Genomic DNA, 16,004 nt, shown 5'->3' on the forward strand with positions numbered 1-16,004 from the left:
CATTGGCCTGTTCCTCTCACTTTACATGATCCTTCTTCTCCGGAACCAGGCCAGAATGCCTGGGATCCACTCTCTATAGATGCCTCTGGGGAAAGTTCTAAAATTTAGGTCTACACAGTGAAAACCAGCTGTAAGCCCTGGAGAGCTTTTCTTTGAAGTCAGTTTGAGGCTTTGAAGTCAACGCTTTGAGACGCAGGGGCAGTAAAGGAAAATTAATCTAACTCTTGGACTTTGCCTGCAGCTTTCATGCAGTCTTATGCAGCTAAGTGTGAAAATCTAAAGTTGAAGCAGGATATATGGAAGTTGAAAAAGTCATTTGGTCCACAACCCAGTACCTCTATTTCAGAGGTGTCATTAGTGATGGACATTAAATGCTGGAGGTGCTTTTGGAATTTGCAAATCTTCACCTGTTGCTCTCAGACTTTGCCTCATTGAAAGGCCCTTGTTGGGACCTGTGATGTAATTCCCCCTTGACCCTCCAAGCACATAACATGATAACCCCCTATACATTATAGCTCATTAGAATTTGGAAAGTATTTCTTAATCATTATATCATTTAATCCTCAACCTTATGGAATAAGATCTTTTGTTCTCACTTATAGGAGAAGAAATGAAGGTTCAGAGATGATCGATCTATTCCAGTCACCCATCCAGGGCTCAGAGCCCGGCCCTCTAACTTTAAGTCCAAGGCCATGTGATGACTACTTTAACCCAGCACTTTTAGCTCCTTTCTCCCAACTTGTATATTCCTACCTGCATCTCAATCCCTTTTCGATCCAAAGCCTCGCTATGTCTCTGAAATGCCATCAGTATGAATTCCAGTCAAATGAAAAATGAGGAGGACCCCAAAAGGGGGAAACTAGAGTACATTAATTTGGATATTTCTAACAAAATTAAGTATTCTGGCTCAATTTGGAAAGATAGAGGCATGTTTCTGTCCCCAAACAGGCAGCAAAAAAGTTCCCTAATTAATTAAAAGTATGTAACAGTCAGTATACCTTTTTAAAAGTTACTCTTCCCGGGGCCTCCCTGGTGGCACAGTGGTTGAGAGTCCGCCTGCCGATGCAGGGGACACGGGTTCGTGTCCCGGTCTGGGAAGATCCCACATGCCGCAGAGCTGCTGGGCCCGTGAGCCATGGCTGCTGAGCCTGCGCATCCGGAGCCTGTGCTCCGCAGCGGGAGAGGCCACAACAGTGAGAGGCCCGCGTACCGCAAAAAAAGAAAAATAATAATAATAAATAAAAGTTACTCTTCCAATCATATTACACTCATCACGTGAGTCTTCATAATGCACATGGCTTTTTAAGGAAGCCAAGCTATGAAAATTCCGACAGTTAAACACACTTTAGTCACTCCAGTATATAGGTTAGAGAAACAAATCCCCTTCAAGTTTGCCTTCATTGTACAATTGAGAAAACTGAATCCCAGAGAAAAGAAACACCTTGCCCAAGTTTAGATGGAAAGCATATGGCAGGATTTGCAGAATCCCAATCTCATGATTCCAGGTCAGTTCCGGGATCTCTTGGTAGAAGCGAAAAGCAGGTAGTCAGTTGAACCAGGAGTTTCATGAAAACCCTAAACTAGGTAATCCGGCCAGTCACTGTGACAATGGTGAACCCTTGTAAAACCTGCCAGCGTGTACAACCTTCTCCCATTCAGACTGCCAGGGAAACAAATAAGCATGTTCCCTGATGTTATGTTGCTTGACCCTCACACAGACCTGTGATACGGACAGAGCAGGCACTATTATCTCCAATTCATACATGGGGTAACTGGAGAAATGGCCTACTTAAGGCCATGTTGTTGGCGCCACAAGGCTAGCTGTCATCACACCGAGTGCTTTTCATTGTTCCGTGATGCCTCTGGAAGCAGGAACTTGACGGGCATGGATACTCCATCTCAGACACCTGCAGGAATCTGGCTGCACCCCTGCTGTGGGGTGTGTGCTTTATTCACACAATCTGATTGGACTCCTAGAACACCTGCCCCGTTTATTTACTTGCTCACTTCTTCAACCTACATAACAGTGACCTCTGACCACTCTGTCCCCAAACTAACATTGCTTGCACTGGGTGCACCTGGGCGTGACATTCAGCTTACTAATTCCACAGAGCTCTTCTGGCAAACCAGTGCAATCCAGTCTGCTGACTTTCTGCCTGTCCTTTTGCCAGGCCAACCTGTCTTCAGGAAAGTTCATGCTAGAGAACATCCGATCCCCTCTACTGTAATCACCATCGCAGGTACTCATTTCATCACGGTCCTTGAAAACCACAGTTTAATTGCCTTCAAGGGTTCTTTCGGTCTTTCGATATTAAAGTGACACAGTTCACCCCCATTACCTCTAAAGCATTGCTACACAGTGCCGTGGCTTCTCTGCAGTTGGGGGTGTGATGAGTCAGCAACAAGACACCACATCGGCCCAGGACGGGACGCATGGTGGAGGGGGAAGCGTGGACCTATAGAGAAGATTGAGTCCAATAGCCTCTCAAGTTTCAGTATACTCCAGATTTCTTGCAAATCTCGCTTCTTCAACATGGGTCTTTCATTGCAAATGTCATGAAATGTCTTTAAAAGCAAGCTGTCTCTCTTCCCAGAGTCTGCCTTTCCTTCCGCCAGGCAACATGATGTTAGCCAAATATGCACAGATGACAGTACATCTGTGGGGTTTCTCCAGAGGGGAACATTGACAGGGTGACTAAAGGATGACAAAGCTATCCCAGATCGACTGTAGGATTAGAGCCCGGGTGTGAGCCCCTTGCCTTAAGTTACCAAGACTCTGGATAAGGACACGGATACTCACTCTTCAGTTGTCACCATCGCCCATCACTGGTCACGGCTGCAGAAACACTTCTGCCTGCCGCAGTAAGACTTTGCTCGTTCTCGCATCCCACACCCCCATTCAGTAATCACGCAGCCCTAACTGCAGAGTTGTTCCAGAATATTCCTCATGGAAATAAAGTACCAGTCTCTTTAGGTTCTAATCAAACAGACCAGCCAGGTGCTGAAAAAGATCTCCGCTCTCAGACTTGTCAACACAGATCTGAGTGAAGGATTAAAATAACCACAAGCAAATTGTCCCACCACTGGCCTTGTACCCGTTTCCAAATTTTACATTGTTTGTTGAGACAAAAAATTGCAAATGCATTCAAGAATATCCACAGTAGCTCCTCGGGTGCAGATCTCCACGTGGGTTGTATTGTTTTCTAATAGAGATTCGTGTTCTCAGCCCTTCACCTCTTACGGCGATGAGGCTTCAAAATGCAGCTTGATCAAGAAAGCATTAACAGCAGCTTTTTCATAATTCTGCTTTTCCCAGATCCCTGGTACCTATTAGCTATTGTGATGTGTCATTTGCAAAATCAATTACTCAGGGGAAGGGAGGACCCCTGCCAATGATTTCATCACAGGATTGTTTTCTGTCCTGTCGATACTGATTTTAACCATGGCCATTAATTATGCATTTGATCTTTAAGTTGGGTTGGTTGGTTAAGACCATGATGTTATATAATTTATTATCAACTTCTCAATAAAATATGATGAGTTTAAAAATATGTACATATATATGTACATATACAGATAAACAGGATTGCATAGAGAATTTCCTCTACCTGAGAAGCAGAACTAAAAGCACAGCATATGCATAAATAAGGAAATGAGACTGGCTTGGCCACAGTAAAATGAACTGCATTTGATCCAGCACTCAAAGTGAAAAAAAAATAGGTGATCAAAAAATGTGCCGTTAAACGATTTCCTATTCAATAAAAGATACCTAAAGAGAAGACACTTTAAAAAAATAAGCTTAGCTCTCTTTGCCAGTTTCAAAAATCTGGATCACAAATACTAATTTATCTGTATCATTATAGAGCAATAAAAGGATTTATCCAGCTGTCTTCTCTCAGTTACTTATAAGTATAATTATCTCTTAAATGTTCACGATGTTTATTAAGTGAAAATATCCCTGACCCTTCCATGACACTAGGCCTTTGTGCTTTGACTTCTTTCTGCCTGGAATGCCCCTCCTTCCTCTATTACCTCCTAGCCAGCCTTCCCACCACCTTCACCTGGCAAGCTCCTATACATGCTTCAAGGCCAATTTCAAATATCTCCTCTTTCCTGAAGCCTTCCCTGACTCCTTTGGTCAGAGGGAGCTACTCGCTGACCCTGGACCTTCAGCCCCTACCTTGCTGTACTAGAAGTTGTCCCATCTATATGCCTCACTTCCCACTAGACCATGAGTTCCTGGAAAAAGAGGCGGGGTGGGAGGGGCCTCAGTATGCTGACATAGTGTAGGAGTGCAATGACATGTGAAATGAACAAATGGTCTTTACTATATGCATAGAGCAAAGAAGAGGCTGGTCTAACAGTGAGTTGGACAGTCACATGACAAATACTTATTGGGCACCTACTACTTTCCATACGTAGTAATAGGCTCTGAGGGATATGAGGAAAATCCAAAGAGCAATGAGACATATTGTTCTATCTTGGTAAGTTTACACGTTGGATATCTGTATGTAAAGGTAGTTTAAATATTAAAAAGTAGTATATTAGAAGTGTCCACGTTTAATATGTACACACAACAAATATTCAGAATTAATTTAAAGTTAGAGTGGTCATTCCTAAGTAGGTCAATTGAGGGATATTTCATGCGAGAAGAGGTAGGGTTTTGAAAGGTAAGTAGGATTTAGCTAGATGAAAATGGGGAAGGTTTTCCAGATGGGTAGACAGTGGAATAAAGTGTGGCATTAAATTCAAGTCTAGCTTGGAGCAAGAATGTACAAAGTGATAGAAACAAGGTTCCTGCTTTTCTTTAGGTTAGTATGAAATCTGTTAAGACGTCAATTCCTAAAATTTCGTTCTTTCGCATACCTCTTTTACAATATTTCCTTAGACCGCATACCAACTATGCTATTATTTACTTCATGCAATTTTTTGCCTCATGTTTTTACTTCACTAGATCTGTTTAAAAAAAAAAACTTTAAGTTACTAACACTAATAGAAAGCTAGTATTTATCACATAGAGAAAGTAAGGTTAAAATTTTTAGAATGAAAAAAGTTATTACTTCTAGCTCAATGCAGTCAAATGCTCTATTCCTGAGAACTATTTTGTCTTCCGTAAATGGTAGAAACCCGAATGTCAAGAACTAGTTACAGACCTGACAGCACCAAACTTCTTCATCATAAGGACTAAAGGAGGATTAGAAAGGGAATAACCTTTTCACTCACTATGTGATTTGGTTTCATTTACTACCACGTCCATTCATTTAATACCATGTTCCGAACCATTTCATTTTGTGAGATGCGGCTTTCCACAATGCCACTGCATCACCTTTCTTTCATAATTTCTCTATTCTTTTTACCTAAATTGACTTGAATCCCATTAAAAGCAACTTCCCATTTATAAGTAAACTATTAAAAGGGGGACATAATAAATATTCTCCCCCAAATGGCTTTGTAATTCAAATTAAAATCTAAGTTGTAATAGTTTTTCTTCTGGAGAAATAATTCTTATTTGACTAAGTCTCCAAAATATCCATGTTCGGCCAGGGTTATGAACAAAGACACTAATATAACCTGCTCCTACGAAAACTCTAATAACATTTTCCTGGGCTTAAGATCAGAAAGCAGTGGGAATCAAAATATGATTGGTTTGAGCGTTGGATAAATGGGACTTCACATACCTCAGCTCACCCCCTTGACTCTACACACTTAATTTCAAGGGCAAATCATGGGGACACCAATCAAAAACCTTTGCCTTCCCTTGGGTCATAACTTCCCAAGCCTACTCTGAGAAATATTATAACTTTTACCATTAAAAGTAATCTACTTGCACCTCTCTTTTGCATCTGCTAACACTTAGCAGACTTTGGCTAGTCCAAAATCTCTTATTTTTAGTCTTCTTCGAATTTCTTTGGGGCCCTGTAATTACTGGGGGTAGGAAAGCAGATTCTGAGATATATTTTTAGGAAGACACTATTAAATACATAATAAAGAATTCTTCTGCTTTTGCCTTTTGCTTGGTTTTGACACTTCGTATGTAAAATGCTAGCAGTGCCTCTAGCCCAACTGCTCCATGGCTCAGTAATCAACAACTGGCCTAGGAACTAGTCTTCTGCATCATTTGCTAGAGCATCAAATGAAGCCACCAAGGCAGGGTCCCTCAGCAGAGGGAAGCCCTGTATGGGTGGGATGAGATGGGAGATGTGGACTCCTGCAATAGCTGATGCCTAAATGCAAAAAGCAAGGAGTCTGGGCTAGAAGTCCCTCCCTTCCTCATCTCTCCTCAGTCAACAGGCTCCCGTTGCAGGCAGTTTGCCCGGAAGGTTCTAGAAGCAAGGGCGTCAGGGCTGTGGTCTTTCTGTACCACCAAGACTACTTCCTTGGAGATGAGGTCCATTCAGCTTGACTGTGAGGGGAAGTGGCCTGTCTTGTTCCAGCATTGTGAGCCTGAGGACAGGAGGCTGAGTGGTTACAGGAGTACTGTTTGTCCTTCACATGTGCGTGGCCTTTTCAGTCTGGGATTTATCCTAATGACCTTCACACAGAGAGGACCCAACTGTGAGCTTCCCCTCATTAATGGACTCTCAAGTCCATTAGCATTTTCTGAGCACCCACTAGCCTCTCCTGGATTGTAAGCTACATGGTGGTTCCGGAAATAATCATGCCTCCATGGTGAGTAAGTATGAACTTCCCAAAGGCCTCACCCTCGCTCTCCCTGTTTCCTTTAACGTTAACATGGTCAGGGTCCTCCCAGCCCATCTCAGCTTTGCACCAGAGGGAGGCAGCTCTGGAGCGCAGGTGTCTTACTGACCCGTGGAATTCGTGGATGTTTTGCTTCTTAACTTGCAGCAGGGGCTCTTGGCAAGTGAGAGGCTAAGATCAGAATTTCCCATCTATCGTCTCTTTGGCCCTGGGCCATTTTCTTTGCCTCTAGAAAGTGGAGAAGAGGAGGCCAGAGTCTTACATTCCTTGAGTCGCTCTGGAACTTTAATTGTGTTTCCTCTTGGTCATGTGCTAAAAGGATGTGTACAGACAGCCAGGTGAGCCAGTGTCCCAGGGGACAGCTGGGTGATTCCCTCAACGCAGACAACATGTGGACAGAGTCTTTACCAGTGATATGGCCCTATAAGTTGCTTTTCTTGATCTGCCCTTTGGCAGGTGCTTAGGTTGTGGGATATTATGATCACTTGCCGTCAGAGTGATCACCTTCCCACACAACAAGCGTCTGTCCAATTCTCCCCTCCAGCCTTACGGCACCACCCCAGGGGCTTTCAGTAGGTCATCAGGGCTTCCTTCCTTCTTGGTTTTCTTGTAGCAGGATCCAGGGATTTCCAAATAAATTTGAATGCGTTCTCACTCTCTTGCCCTTCCCTTTCACAGAGGAATATGATGACAAGCAGCCACTGACCAGCAAAGAAGAGGAGGAGAGGCGCATTGCAGAAATGGGGCGTCCCATTCTGGGAGAGCACACCAGGCTGGAAGTGATCATTGAAGAATCCTATGAGTTCAAGGTACGCGCACCAGCATTGCCCACCAGGGAGGCCAGGCCCATCTCTGCACCAAGACGGTTCATAGCGTCTGTCTATGCTGTACGAGAGGCAGATGTAATTTCAGGAACTGGCTCGTTGATGGAGAGGCCTTTAGAGCAGAAATGGGATTCGCGTGTTGCTAGGGAAACAAGAGATCCTATAAACTAAACGGTGTCAGAACCAGGGTCTGGTGGGTGGCACACATCACTGTGCAAGGTCAGAGGCGCCCTAAAGGGAGGGCTTTGGATAGCAAGGAAGAGGCAAAGATGGATTCCAAGGGACTGTTATGTGTGGAAGAAACGGTGCTTTGTTTGAAAAAGCTAATGAATCTGGTAGAAGCAAAGCCTTGACACTGCTGAAAATGAGGCTTTTGTTTTGGAGGAAGGATGGTAAGCTTTCCCTGTGGAACATGCCATTGACGAGCTCTCGTGTATCATGTAGTCACCTTCTTAAGATCCTAGGACACTTGAGCACAATCAACAAACTGAAGGCAGAGTGCCCGTAACTGGAGGGTTTATAACTGGGCTGATGAAATTGGATTTCCAGGTCTCTAGATGAGGAAAGTCATTTTTCAGAAGGTAAGCAAATGGGCCTTTGGATGAGCTTAGGACTTTGAAATGAACCTTTTGGACCCCCCTTAGCTGCTCCCTCGGCCCCTGCCCCAGCTCCCATCCCTTTTCACTCACGTGGTCCTCACACCTAGAAGCCCCCGGGAGAGCCGCACCTGCGTTCTGTAGTGGGACACGAAAAGGAGCAGCCTCTCTCTGGTTTTCCCGAACGACAAGCCAGAGCACAGCAGCATTTTCCCCACTTATTTTTTTTTAAAGCAGATTCTGCTCCTGTTTGGAAAACCAGAATGAAAATTCCCAAAGGGAGAATCAGGTCACCAACCTAAAAGCCTCAGGATCATATCTGGAGTTTTCACAGTAGTGGCTTCTTTACCTTTTGCTGGGCCCGTTCAGTATTTTTCTAATTTAGTTCACAAATGAAGGTGCCTGAGAGGTGACAGGTGGAAAGAAAAATGTCTTTGCAAATTAAAGTGGCATTTAAAAGATACACAACACAATTAAACTTTCCCCTTCAGGCCACTGTGGATGTATGTGTTAACTCCTCTCATTCATTCCCACAGAAAGAAAGAGCAGGGCAGACCCTGGGACTAGTGCTTTCTAGGCAGACCCCCACCATCAGAGCCCACCTGGCGTTTCATCCAGAACCTGGCTCGCTGCACACGCTTGACTGGTATATGCACAAGTTCCCTGAGATTCCTGAGGCACGGATATCTGAGACTGTCCATTTCTGTGGACCAGTCTGTTCCCGTCTCCATCTTCACTCTTCGTCACGCACCCTCTTTTCACCTGGAACCAGAGGGTGTGGTGCCACTTGCGACAACAGAGATTCTACAGCTTGGCATTTTCTGTAAACGCTTGTCCCCCACCCCTCCCAGGACTCTCATGGGGAATGATTGTATGCCCTCTTCCTCACGGGACCACCACGAGCACTCCCCTTCCATGCACCCATGACCAGGAAGAGAAATCACGGTCACTTCCTGTAGGAAGGGTATGGCAGGGCACAGTCTTCTAGGCATAAAAGTTTTCTTGTGTCCAAAGCTCTCTCTGGTAACCACTCCAATGATCCAAGCATTTGAAAGTCAACCAAGTCTCTCTCCGTAAGTCCAGTTGTTTGGGGTACTTATCTTCCTAGAATATCTTCCATAGACTGTTTTCCTCCCATCTGCTCAAAGTTCATCAGGACAGTTACTGGTAACACTGAAGGGTACCTTGGGGCATGTTTCTGAAGTGCCCTCTAGCATCAATGTTGATTTCATATTATTTGTTTAGGAAATTTTTTCTAGACCATAGCCGTTTTAAAGAAATTGTTCAAAGCCCCCTCAGAACTGCATTAAAGACCCAAATCTGGCTGATACCCCACAATGTCCGAGTCTGCTTTGCCCACTGGGTTCTTGTTTAGTATGTTGTGACCAAGGGCTGGACGTTTCTAACACCCATGGCTGAGAGCGAGGTTAAAACTATTGCTACAGACTAGCACCGTGAAGAGCTAATGACTGACATGTAGGAAACCTCCAGGTCAGTGTCCCTGGCAAAGTTCAAGGATCAAATTTCAAATTCCTCCTCTCCTCCTATAGGTCCTCTCCTATTCACTCCTCTCCTCCTATAGGTCAAGAGAGGACACATATGTAAATTAAGTCCAGGGAAGAGCCCAGGCTGTCTCATATTCTGCCAGGATTATCATGAACTAAAGTTTACAATCTACCCGAGGTTTTATATATATGCATTATATATACATATATACATTTTATAATATACATTTTAAGTTTAGTTTATCTTAAAACTTTGTTCTTCAGAGAGATTTTCTGAGTGGAGTCTGTGTTTAACTGTTAGAGCAGTTTCACTCTTCAATTATTTATCCCCCAGTAAGTGGGATTCTCTGCCTTGGCTTTAGAGTAAAGAGGGCTTCCTTGGAGAGACCTGCCCCAAGTTTCCATCACATTTAGGAAAAGTCAAGGTTATTTCTTGTTACATCCTACACGGGGGCTTCCCTGGTGGCACAGTGGTTGAGAGTCCGCCTGCCGATGCAGGGGACACGGGTTTGTGCCCCGGTCTGGGAAGATCCCACATGCCGCGGAGCAGCTGGGCCCGTGAGCCATGGCCGCTGAGCCTGCGCGTCCAGAGCCTGTGCTCCACAACGGGAGAGGCCACAACAGTGAGAGGCCCGCATACCGCAAAAAGAAACAGAAAAAACAAGAACTTTGAATTGGCATCAACCGAGACACTCAGTGTGCTTGATGAGATTGGCCAAGTCCAGAGAAAAGTCAGATGCTTGTCATGTGCCCCTGGCTATGGCGGCCAAGAGCCCTGATGGTTACAGCTATTATCAGTGGCACTAGCAGTTCTAGATACAAAGCTAGAGGCCAAAACGTCACCACCATAAGGACAAACAATCTAGCAAAGGATGATGTTGAAAATACAGAGTGGGCCAGATGGAGATGGGCCCTTTCGTGTTTGTTATCATCTCAGTGTTTCAAGTCAGTTGCAATGACGGTTGAACTAACACACTTGACATTCTGATGTAGCTCTGGCCTTCTGCACGGGCCCCTGGGATCACATTTTCCTTCCTGCCGGTTAGCTAATAACACGCTCTCTCAACCCTTAGTCAATTCAGGGACACTGCACTAAACATGTACAGATTTTGACCTAAGACACATAATACGTGTTTTCTGACTCTTTGCAATAAGTGGGAATTCGAGGATGCTCTGACAGTAAGGGTGGGGCGTGTCGTGGACAAGTCGGTGTGGTCGTCTCTCTGGGAAGAACAGCTCCCCGTTCCGGAAGTGACCCTTCTGCCTGTAATTGCTGTGATTTGTGGTAGCACTTTGGGTGCATCTGCTCACTTAGTTTTCTTGTGAACGCTTGACTGCCTCTGCGGTTCCATGAACTGACATTCATTTGGAAAGCTAAGAGTGCTAATTGTACAGAAGCAAGTGCCTAAACAAGGTCTTAAAAAAAAAGAAAAATAAGAGGCTCAGAGCTAGTAAAGCAGGGGGAGATTCAGTGCAAGGTCATTGCAGTTTGCCCTGAACCATACAAATGGACCGTTTTTGTCTTTTCTTGTTTGCCGCAGGAGTCAGGTGAGATGACTTCTCTACCAGCCACCAGGTTGACAAAACCGGTAGCCAAAGAAAAATCCATTTATTAATGATCATACAGCCGCAGCCTTGAGGCTTTGCTGTCTGGCTGCATTTCGTTGATCAACGAAAGTATAGTAAGAACAGGTTTTAGTTTCGTAATCTCTCTGCCGCTTCCAGTTATCCACCGATAGGTAGCGCTGAGCAGGGCCTAGGTTAATTCAGTTGCAGACACATACTCTAGATGAAACCAGGAGAGAAGCAAGTTCATGAAGCGTCCGAGGGGAAGGGATGGGCTTTTGCAACATCCTCAGTTGTAACCGGTGAGGCTCTTCTTCCTTGGCTATTAGGCAGTGAAGGAGGCTTGTATTTGCTATGAAGAAGTTTCCATTTCAGGATGTTTCCAAGAAAGGACGATGCTTGTTTGCATAATCGTAACAGTGTTTGATGTCAATACTGTCGCTCTGAGCCTAACATCTGCTACCCTTTAGGTAACTCGGGGGTTTTAAAATCATCAAGGTCTGAGATTTCCCGAGGCCTTAACCAACCCGACAATTATTTTCTGATTCTTTTCAACCTCTCTAGAGTACCGTGGACAAACTTATTAAGAAGACAAACCTAGCCCTCGTGGTTGGGACAAACAGCTGGAGAGAGCAGTTTATCGAAGCGATCACTGTCAGTGCTGGTGAGTGCTTTTCTCTGCATATTATAAATGATAATGTCCCAAGCTTACTCTTCCTGCCGTCACCACTTGGTCTAGGTCAAAGCACCAAAGACTCTCCATGATAAAATTAAAAGAGAAATAAATGTATTTGTAATGTATATGCACATTTTGGGGACGAATTTAGACTTTCTAAGATGAAGCAAATGTCTTCAAACAGGACATCCTTCTCTGTCTACATTGCGTCTTTCTCTCTGGAAATAGACAAGATAAATTTAAAGCCTACTGTGTCTCTTACTCGTGGATAGCCAATCACAGAGTTTTATCTGGAAAATTCCCTGAGAGCAGGAGAAGTGACTAAGTGCAGGTCAGAAAGGAACCATCAAAATCATAGGGGGGACAGGGTGACCTTAAGACACTTCACCACCATCATCTACATCATTTTTCACTCTCTTCAACAACATCTAACAAATAAGTGTTTGCACTGGCTCTGGAAGTGAAAATAGAATCACATTCTGTTTCTTCCTATACAAGCAAAGTGCAGAGTTTTATTTAGGAAGATCCTATAAAATGAAGAGGGTTGCAAACTCAAGGAGCCAGACACTTGAGGAAATTAAATTCAGAAAGAAGTATCCCTTTTCTGTGTCACCAAACCTTGTCCACTCTCTGTGTGATTGTAAAAAGGCGGAGGAAAGCCCCTTTCAACGATTCAGGAAAGCAACACTCTCATGGGATTTTCTGGTTTTCAGTTCTTCTGTTTCATTTCCACTGGTTCTTTCTCTTTAAAGATCACCGCAGGCTCATTTTCTACTCTTGCAGCTAATGAACAAAACTAGAATTTTCTAACTAGTGTTTCCCAGACTGGAAAATATGGAAACAGTGTCACTAGCGGTTGGGTCGTGACTTCTAACACAACTCCCTCTTTCCAATCTGCCACAGAATAATTTGACAGATCTCCCAAGTACTGTGGGAACAGAGGGTGATAAAAAACGTTTGTGCCTGTTTATTATTAGTGCTGTTAATAATCACACTTTGGTTTCTTGCAATAGAGCATACAGTGGAAATTTATGAACAGTAAATGATGAGTAATTGCTTAGGGGAGTAGATTTGAAATGTACACATAAGTTCTAATGGAGGTGGGGACTCCGTGTCTCAGTCCTTTTGGACTGCTATGACAAAATACCACAGACTGGGTGACTTGTAAACTACAGAAACTTATTTCTGGCAGTTCTAAAGGCTGGGAGTCCAAGATGAAGGCCCTGGTGGATTTGGCGCCTGGTGAGAGCCTGCTCCCTGTCTCATAAGCTTCTCACTCTGTCCCCACATAGGGGAAGGGATGAGGGAGCTCTCCAAGGTCTCTTTTATAAGGGCATTAATCCCACTGATGAGAACTTTGCCCTCATGATCTAATCATCTTCCAAAGGCCCCACCTCTATATAACCATCATACTGAGAATTAGGTTTCAACATATGAATTTGGGAGGGACACAAATATTCAGTCTATAGTACTCCCTCATTATGGCTTGTATTTTTTCTATAAATCTAAGATTAATACCTGAGGCATGAGCTATAGTCCTTCTTCGTAGAGAGAACAAAAACTAAAGGGACAAAGATAACTTGAATAAGAAACTGTTGACAAGGCCAGTGGTAGAAAATATTAAAAAATAACCAGGGCTTCCCTGGTGGCGCGGTGGTTGGGAGTCTGCCTGCCGATGCCGGGGACGTGGGTTCGTGCCCCGATCCGGGAGGATCCCACGTGCCACGGAGCGGCTGGGCCCGTGAGCCATGGCCGCTGAGCCTGCGCGTCCGGGGTCTGTGCTCCGCAACAGGAGAGGCCACAGCAGTGAGAGGCCCGCGTACTGCAAAAAAAAAAAAAAAAAAAAAAAACAAATTATTTTATGGGCCTTGACATACTAGAATTGAAACACTAAAAGCAGCATAAGCCTTAACAGACCATTTCTAATAGTTTCCACGTTTCCTTTGACTGCAGATATGTGAGTATTTGTATGATGGTCACGAGCTGGACCTCATTCATTCATTTTTCTATATGTCAATCATTCATTGTTCTTGCTGAGAAGGATATGGCAGTGAATGAAAAAGACAAATAACCCTGCATGAAGCTTACCATCTAATTGCAGGAGACAGCAAATAAGTAAAATAAGCAAGAAGTCAAATAAGGTGTCTGTACGATGGTGAGCTAGTCATGGAGAACAACAAAGCCATGGAGGGAGACAGGAAGTGTGCATAGAGGCTGCATTGGATGGTAGCCAAAAAGACACCATCCATAGACACGTCGTTGCTGAATTTGCTTTTCTAGCCATGGAGTGGTTTGTGTTGGTTCATTCACACATTTTTATAACTTTCAGGGACCAAGGTGAACATTTTATGTCCAGTCTATGGCAATGGAAAAGGGTGGTTTTAAACAGCAAGAGTGATTATGCTGCAAAGTTGTGTATTTGCTCCTGGTTAGAATAGGTATACAGAGAAACAACTCTAAAGATGCTAAGACGTTCTTACTTTAAAGGGGAAGATTTTGGTTGGCCAGTACTTTCTTACGTTGAATCAAATGCTCTCGAAATCTCATGAGGTCAGTATTATGATCACCCTGACCTTCTGGAGGAAGAATCTGAGCCTCAGCAAGGCAACTTGCCTTTGGAAGGTATAGCCCAGAGCCCTGATCTACCAAATACTAGTCCAATGTGCTGTCCACTGCCCTTAAGAGCGAGACATTTCCAAGTGAGGAAGATTGCTCCTCCCATCTGGCTCATGGAGTGACGCTGGCCTTGTCACCTCTCCTGGTGCCCTGGTTTCAGCACTTACGTGATGGGAGTAACTCCCACTCAGATCCTTTGAAGAACGGTTCATGAATGAAATGCCAAACCTCTCAAAGGTTCTTATTGATCATGCAATATATTCTGTTTTATGTTTCTTGGGAACAAGACAAAATGGCTCAGAAATTTGCAGGCTGCTGGGTAAAATTGATCTGCTTTACAATTTTGAGACAGAATATCAGAGAAGCAAACCCATAGCTTATAGCCATTAAATTACATGAAGGGCAGTTAGGAAGCTTAGTTGTTGTCATTACGATTAAATTTAAGTCTCTAAAGAATGTTACTATTCTTGGGTTTTTAAGTAGACAATACAATTTGTAAAGCAGTATTTCTTGAAAACAGACTTTCATTGGATTTTAAGATTTCATGGCTAAATAGTTGAGAATCAGAAACAGTTGCCTTATTAAAAATGTTAAATTGCTTTTAAATGTCTCTACTGGGAGGCTTTTTCCTGTGCAATTTTCCGTGCAAAATTGAGACGATCCATCTTGCTAAACAAAAGTAATAATTTTATAAATAGGATTTTGCTTCTGTTTCCCACTGATTATATTCAAGCTAATTTCAAGGTAACCCCCTGGCTGTCTTTTGGTCCTCCTGTCTTCTCTGAATTTCATAGCTCAGTCCCTGGGCCTCCTATGACCATAATGTTTCTGTAAACCAAGTTCTTATAGTTCAATATTTGAAGAGTTAAAGGACTTATGAGACTCAAGGGATTAGGAAGGGATTATATAGTCATGTCCTGGCAGTCCTCCTTCTGTCTTTCCCTGCGTAAAATACCAGGAGCGGTAGCCTGCAGCAGTGAAATGCCTGTCAGAAATTTACAAGGCAAGTCTAGTACCATCAGGTGCTTTTTTTTTTTTTTTTTGCGGTACGCAGGCCTCTCACTGTTGTGGCCTCTCCCGTTGCGGAGCACAGGCTCCGGACGCGCAGGCTCAGCGGCCATGGCTCACGGGCCCAGCCCTCCGCGGTATGTGGGATCTTCCCAGACCGGGGCACGAACCCGCGTCCCCTGCATCGGCAGGCGAACCCTCATCCACTGCGTCACCAGGGAAGCCCAATCGGGTGCTTTAAGATGTGGCAGCCGATGTATTTCCAAGGGAAGCCAGCACTCACTGTGTGTCTGGTTTGAATTTCCCCCAGTGCCGCCATCTTTCTAGTGTCTCGGCTAGGGCAGAATGGAGGGTTGGCTTTAAGAAACTGTGGACCAGCTGGGCTACGAGGGAGAAACAGATGTTTCAGGGAAGAGGGCAAAGGTTAGCTGGGTAAAGAGAACCAGGATGCCAGTGCCCGTTCCACAGCCAGCACACTGTTGTTCTTTCCGGCAGCCTTGGGCGGTGGTGAGGT

At 44.2% G+C, this 16,004-nt stretch overlaps 1 protein-coding gene across 15 annotated transcripts in view; it reads left to right on the top strand.

The window, feature by feature from the left end:
• The window catches only part of SLC8A1 (solute carrier family 8 member A1), a 408,136-nt gene that overhangs the window by 330,112 nt on the left and 62,020 nt on the right, over positions 1–16,004 (top strand). For 7 of the 15 annotated variants that reach the window (XM_065891224.1, XM_065891226.1, XM_065891230.1 and 4 more), the window contains 3 exons: positions 2,172–2,240; positions 7,378–7,508; positions 11,755–11,854. In XM_065891224.1, coding sequence (XP_065747296.1) covers positions 2,172–2,240; positions 7,378–7,508; positions 11,755–11,854 — 300 coding nt within the window. Of the gene's footprint in view, positions 1–2,171; positions 2,241–2,347; positions 2,365–7,377; positions 7,509–11,754; positions 11,859–16,004 lie in introns of all 15 variants that reach the window. The other 8 variants (XM_065891234.1, XM_065891240.1, XM_065891233.1 and 5 more) reach the window with 4 other exon arrangements.

This window comes from Phocoena phocoena, chromosome 14 (assembly GCF_963924675.1).
Source record: "Phocoena phocoena chromosome 14, mPhoPho1.1, whole genome shotgun sequence".
NCBI classification, from domain to species: domain Eukaryota; kingdom Metazoa; phylum Chordata; class Mammalia; order Artiodactyla; family Phocoenidae; genus Phocoena; species Phocoena phocoena.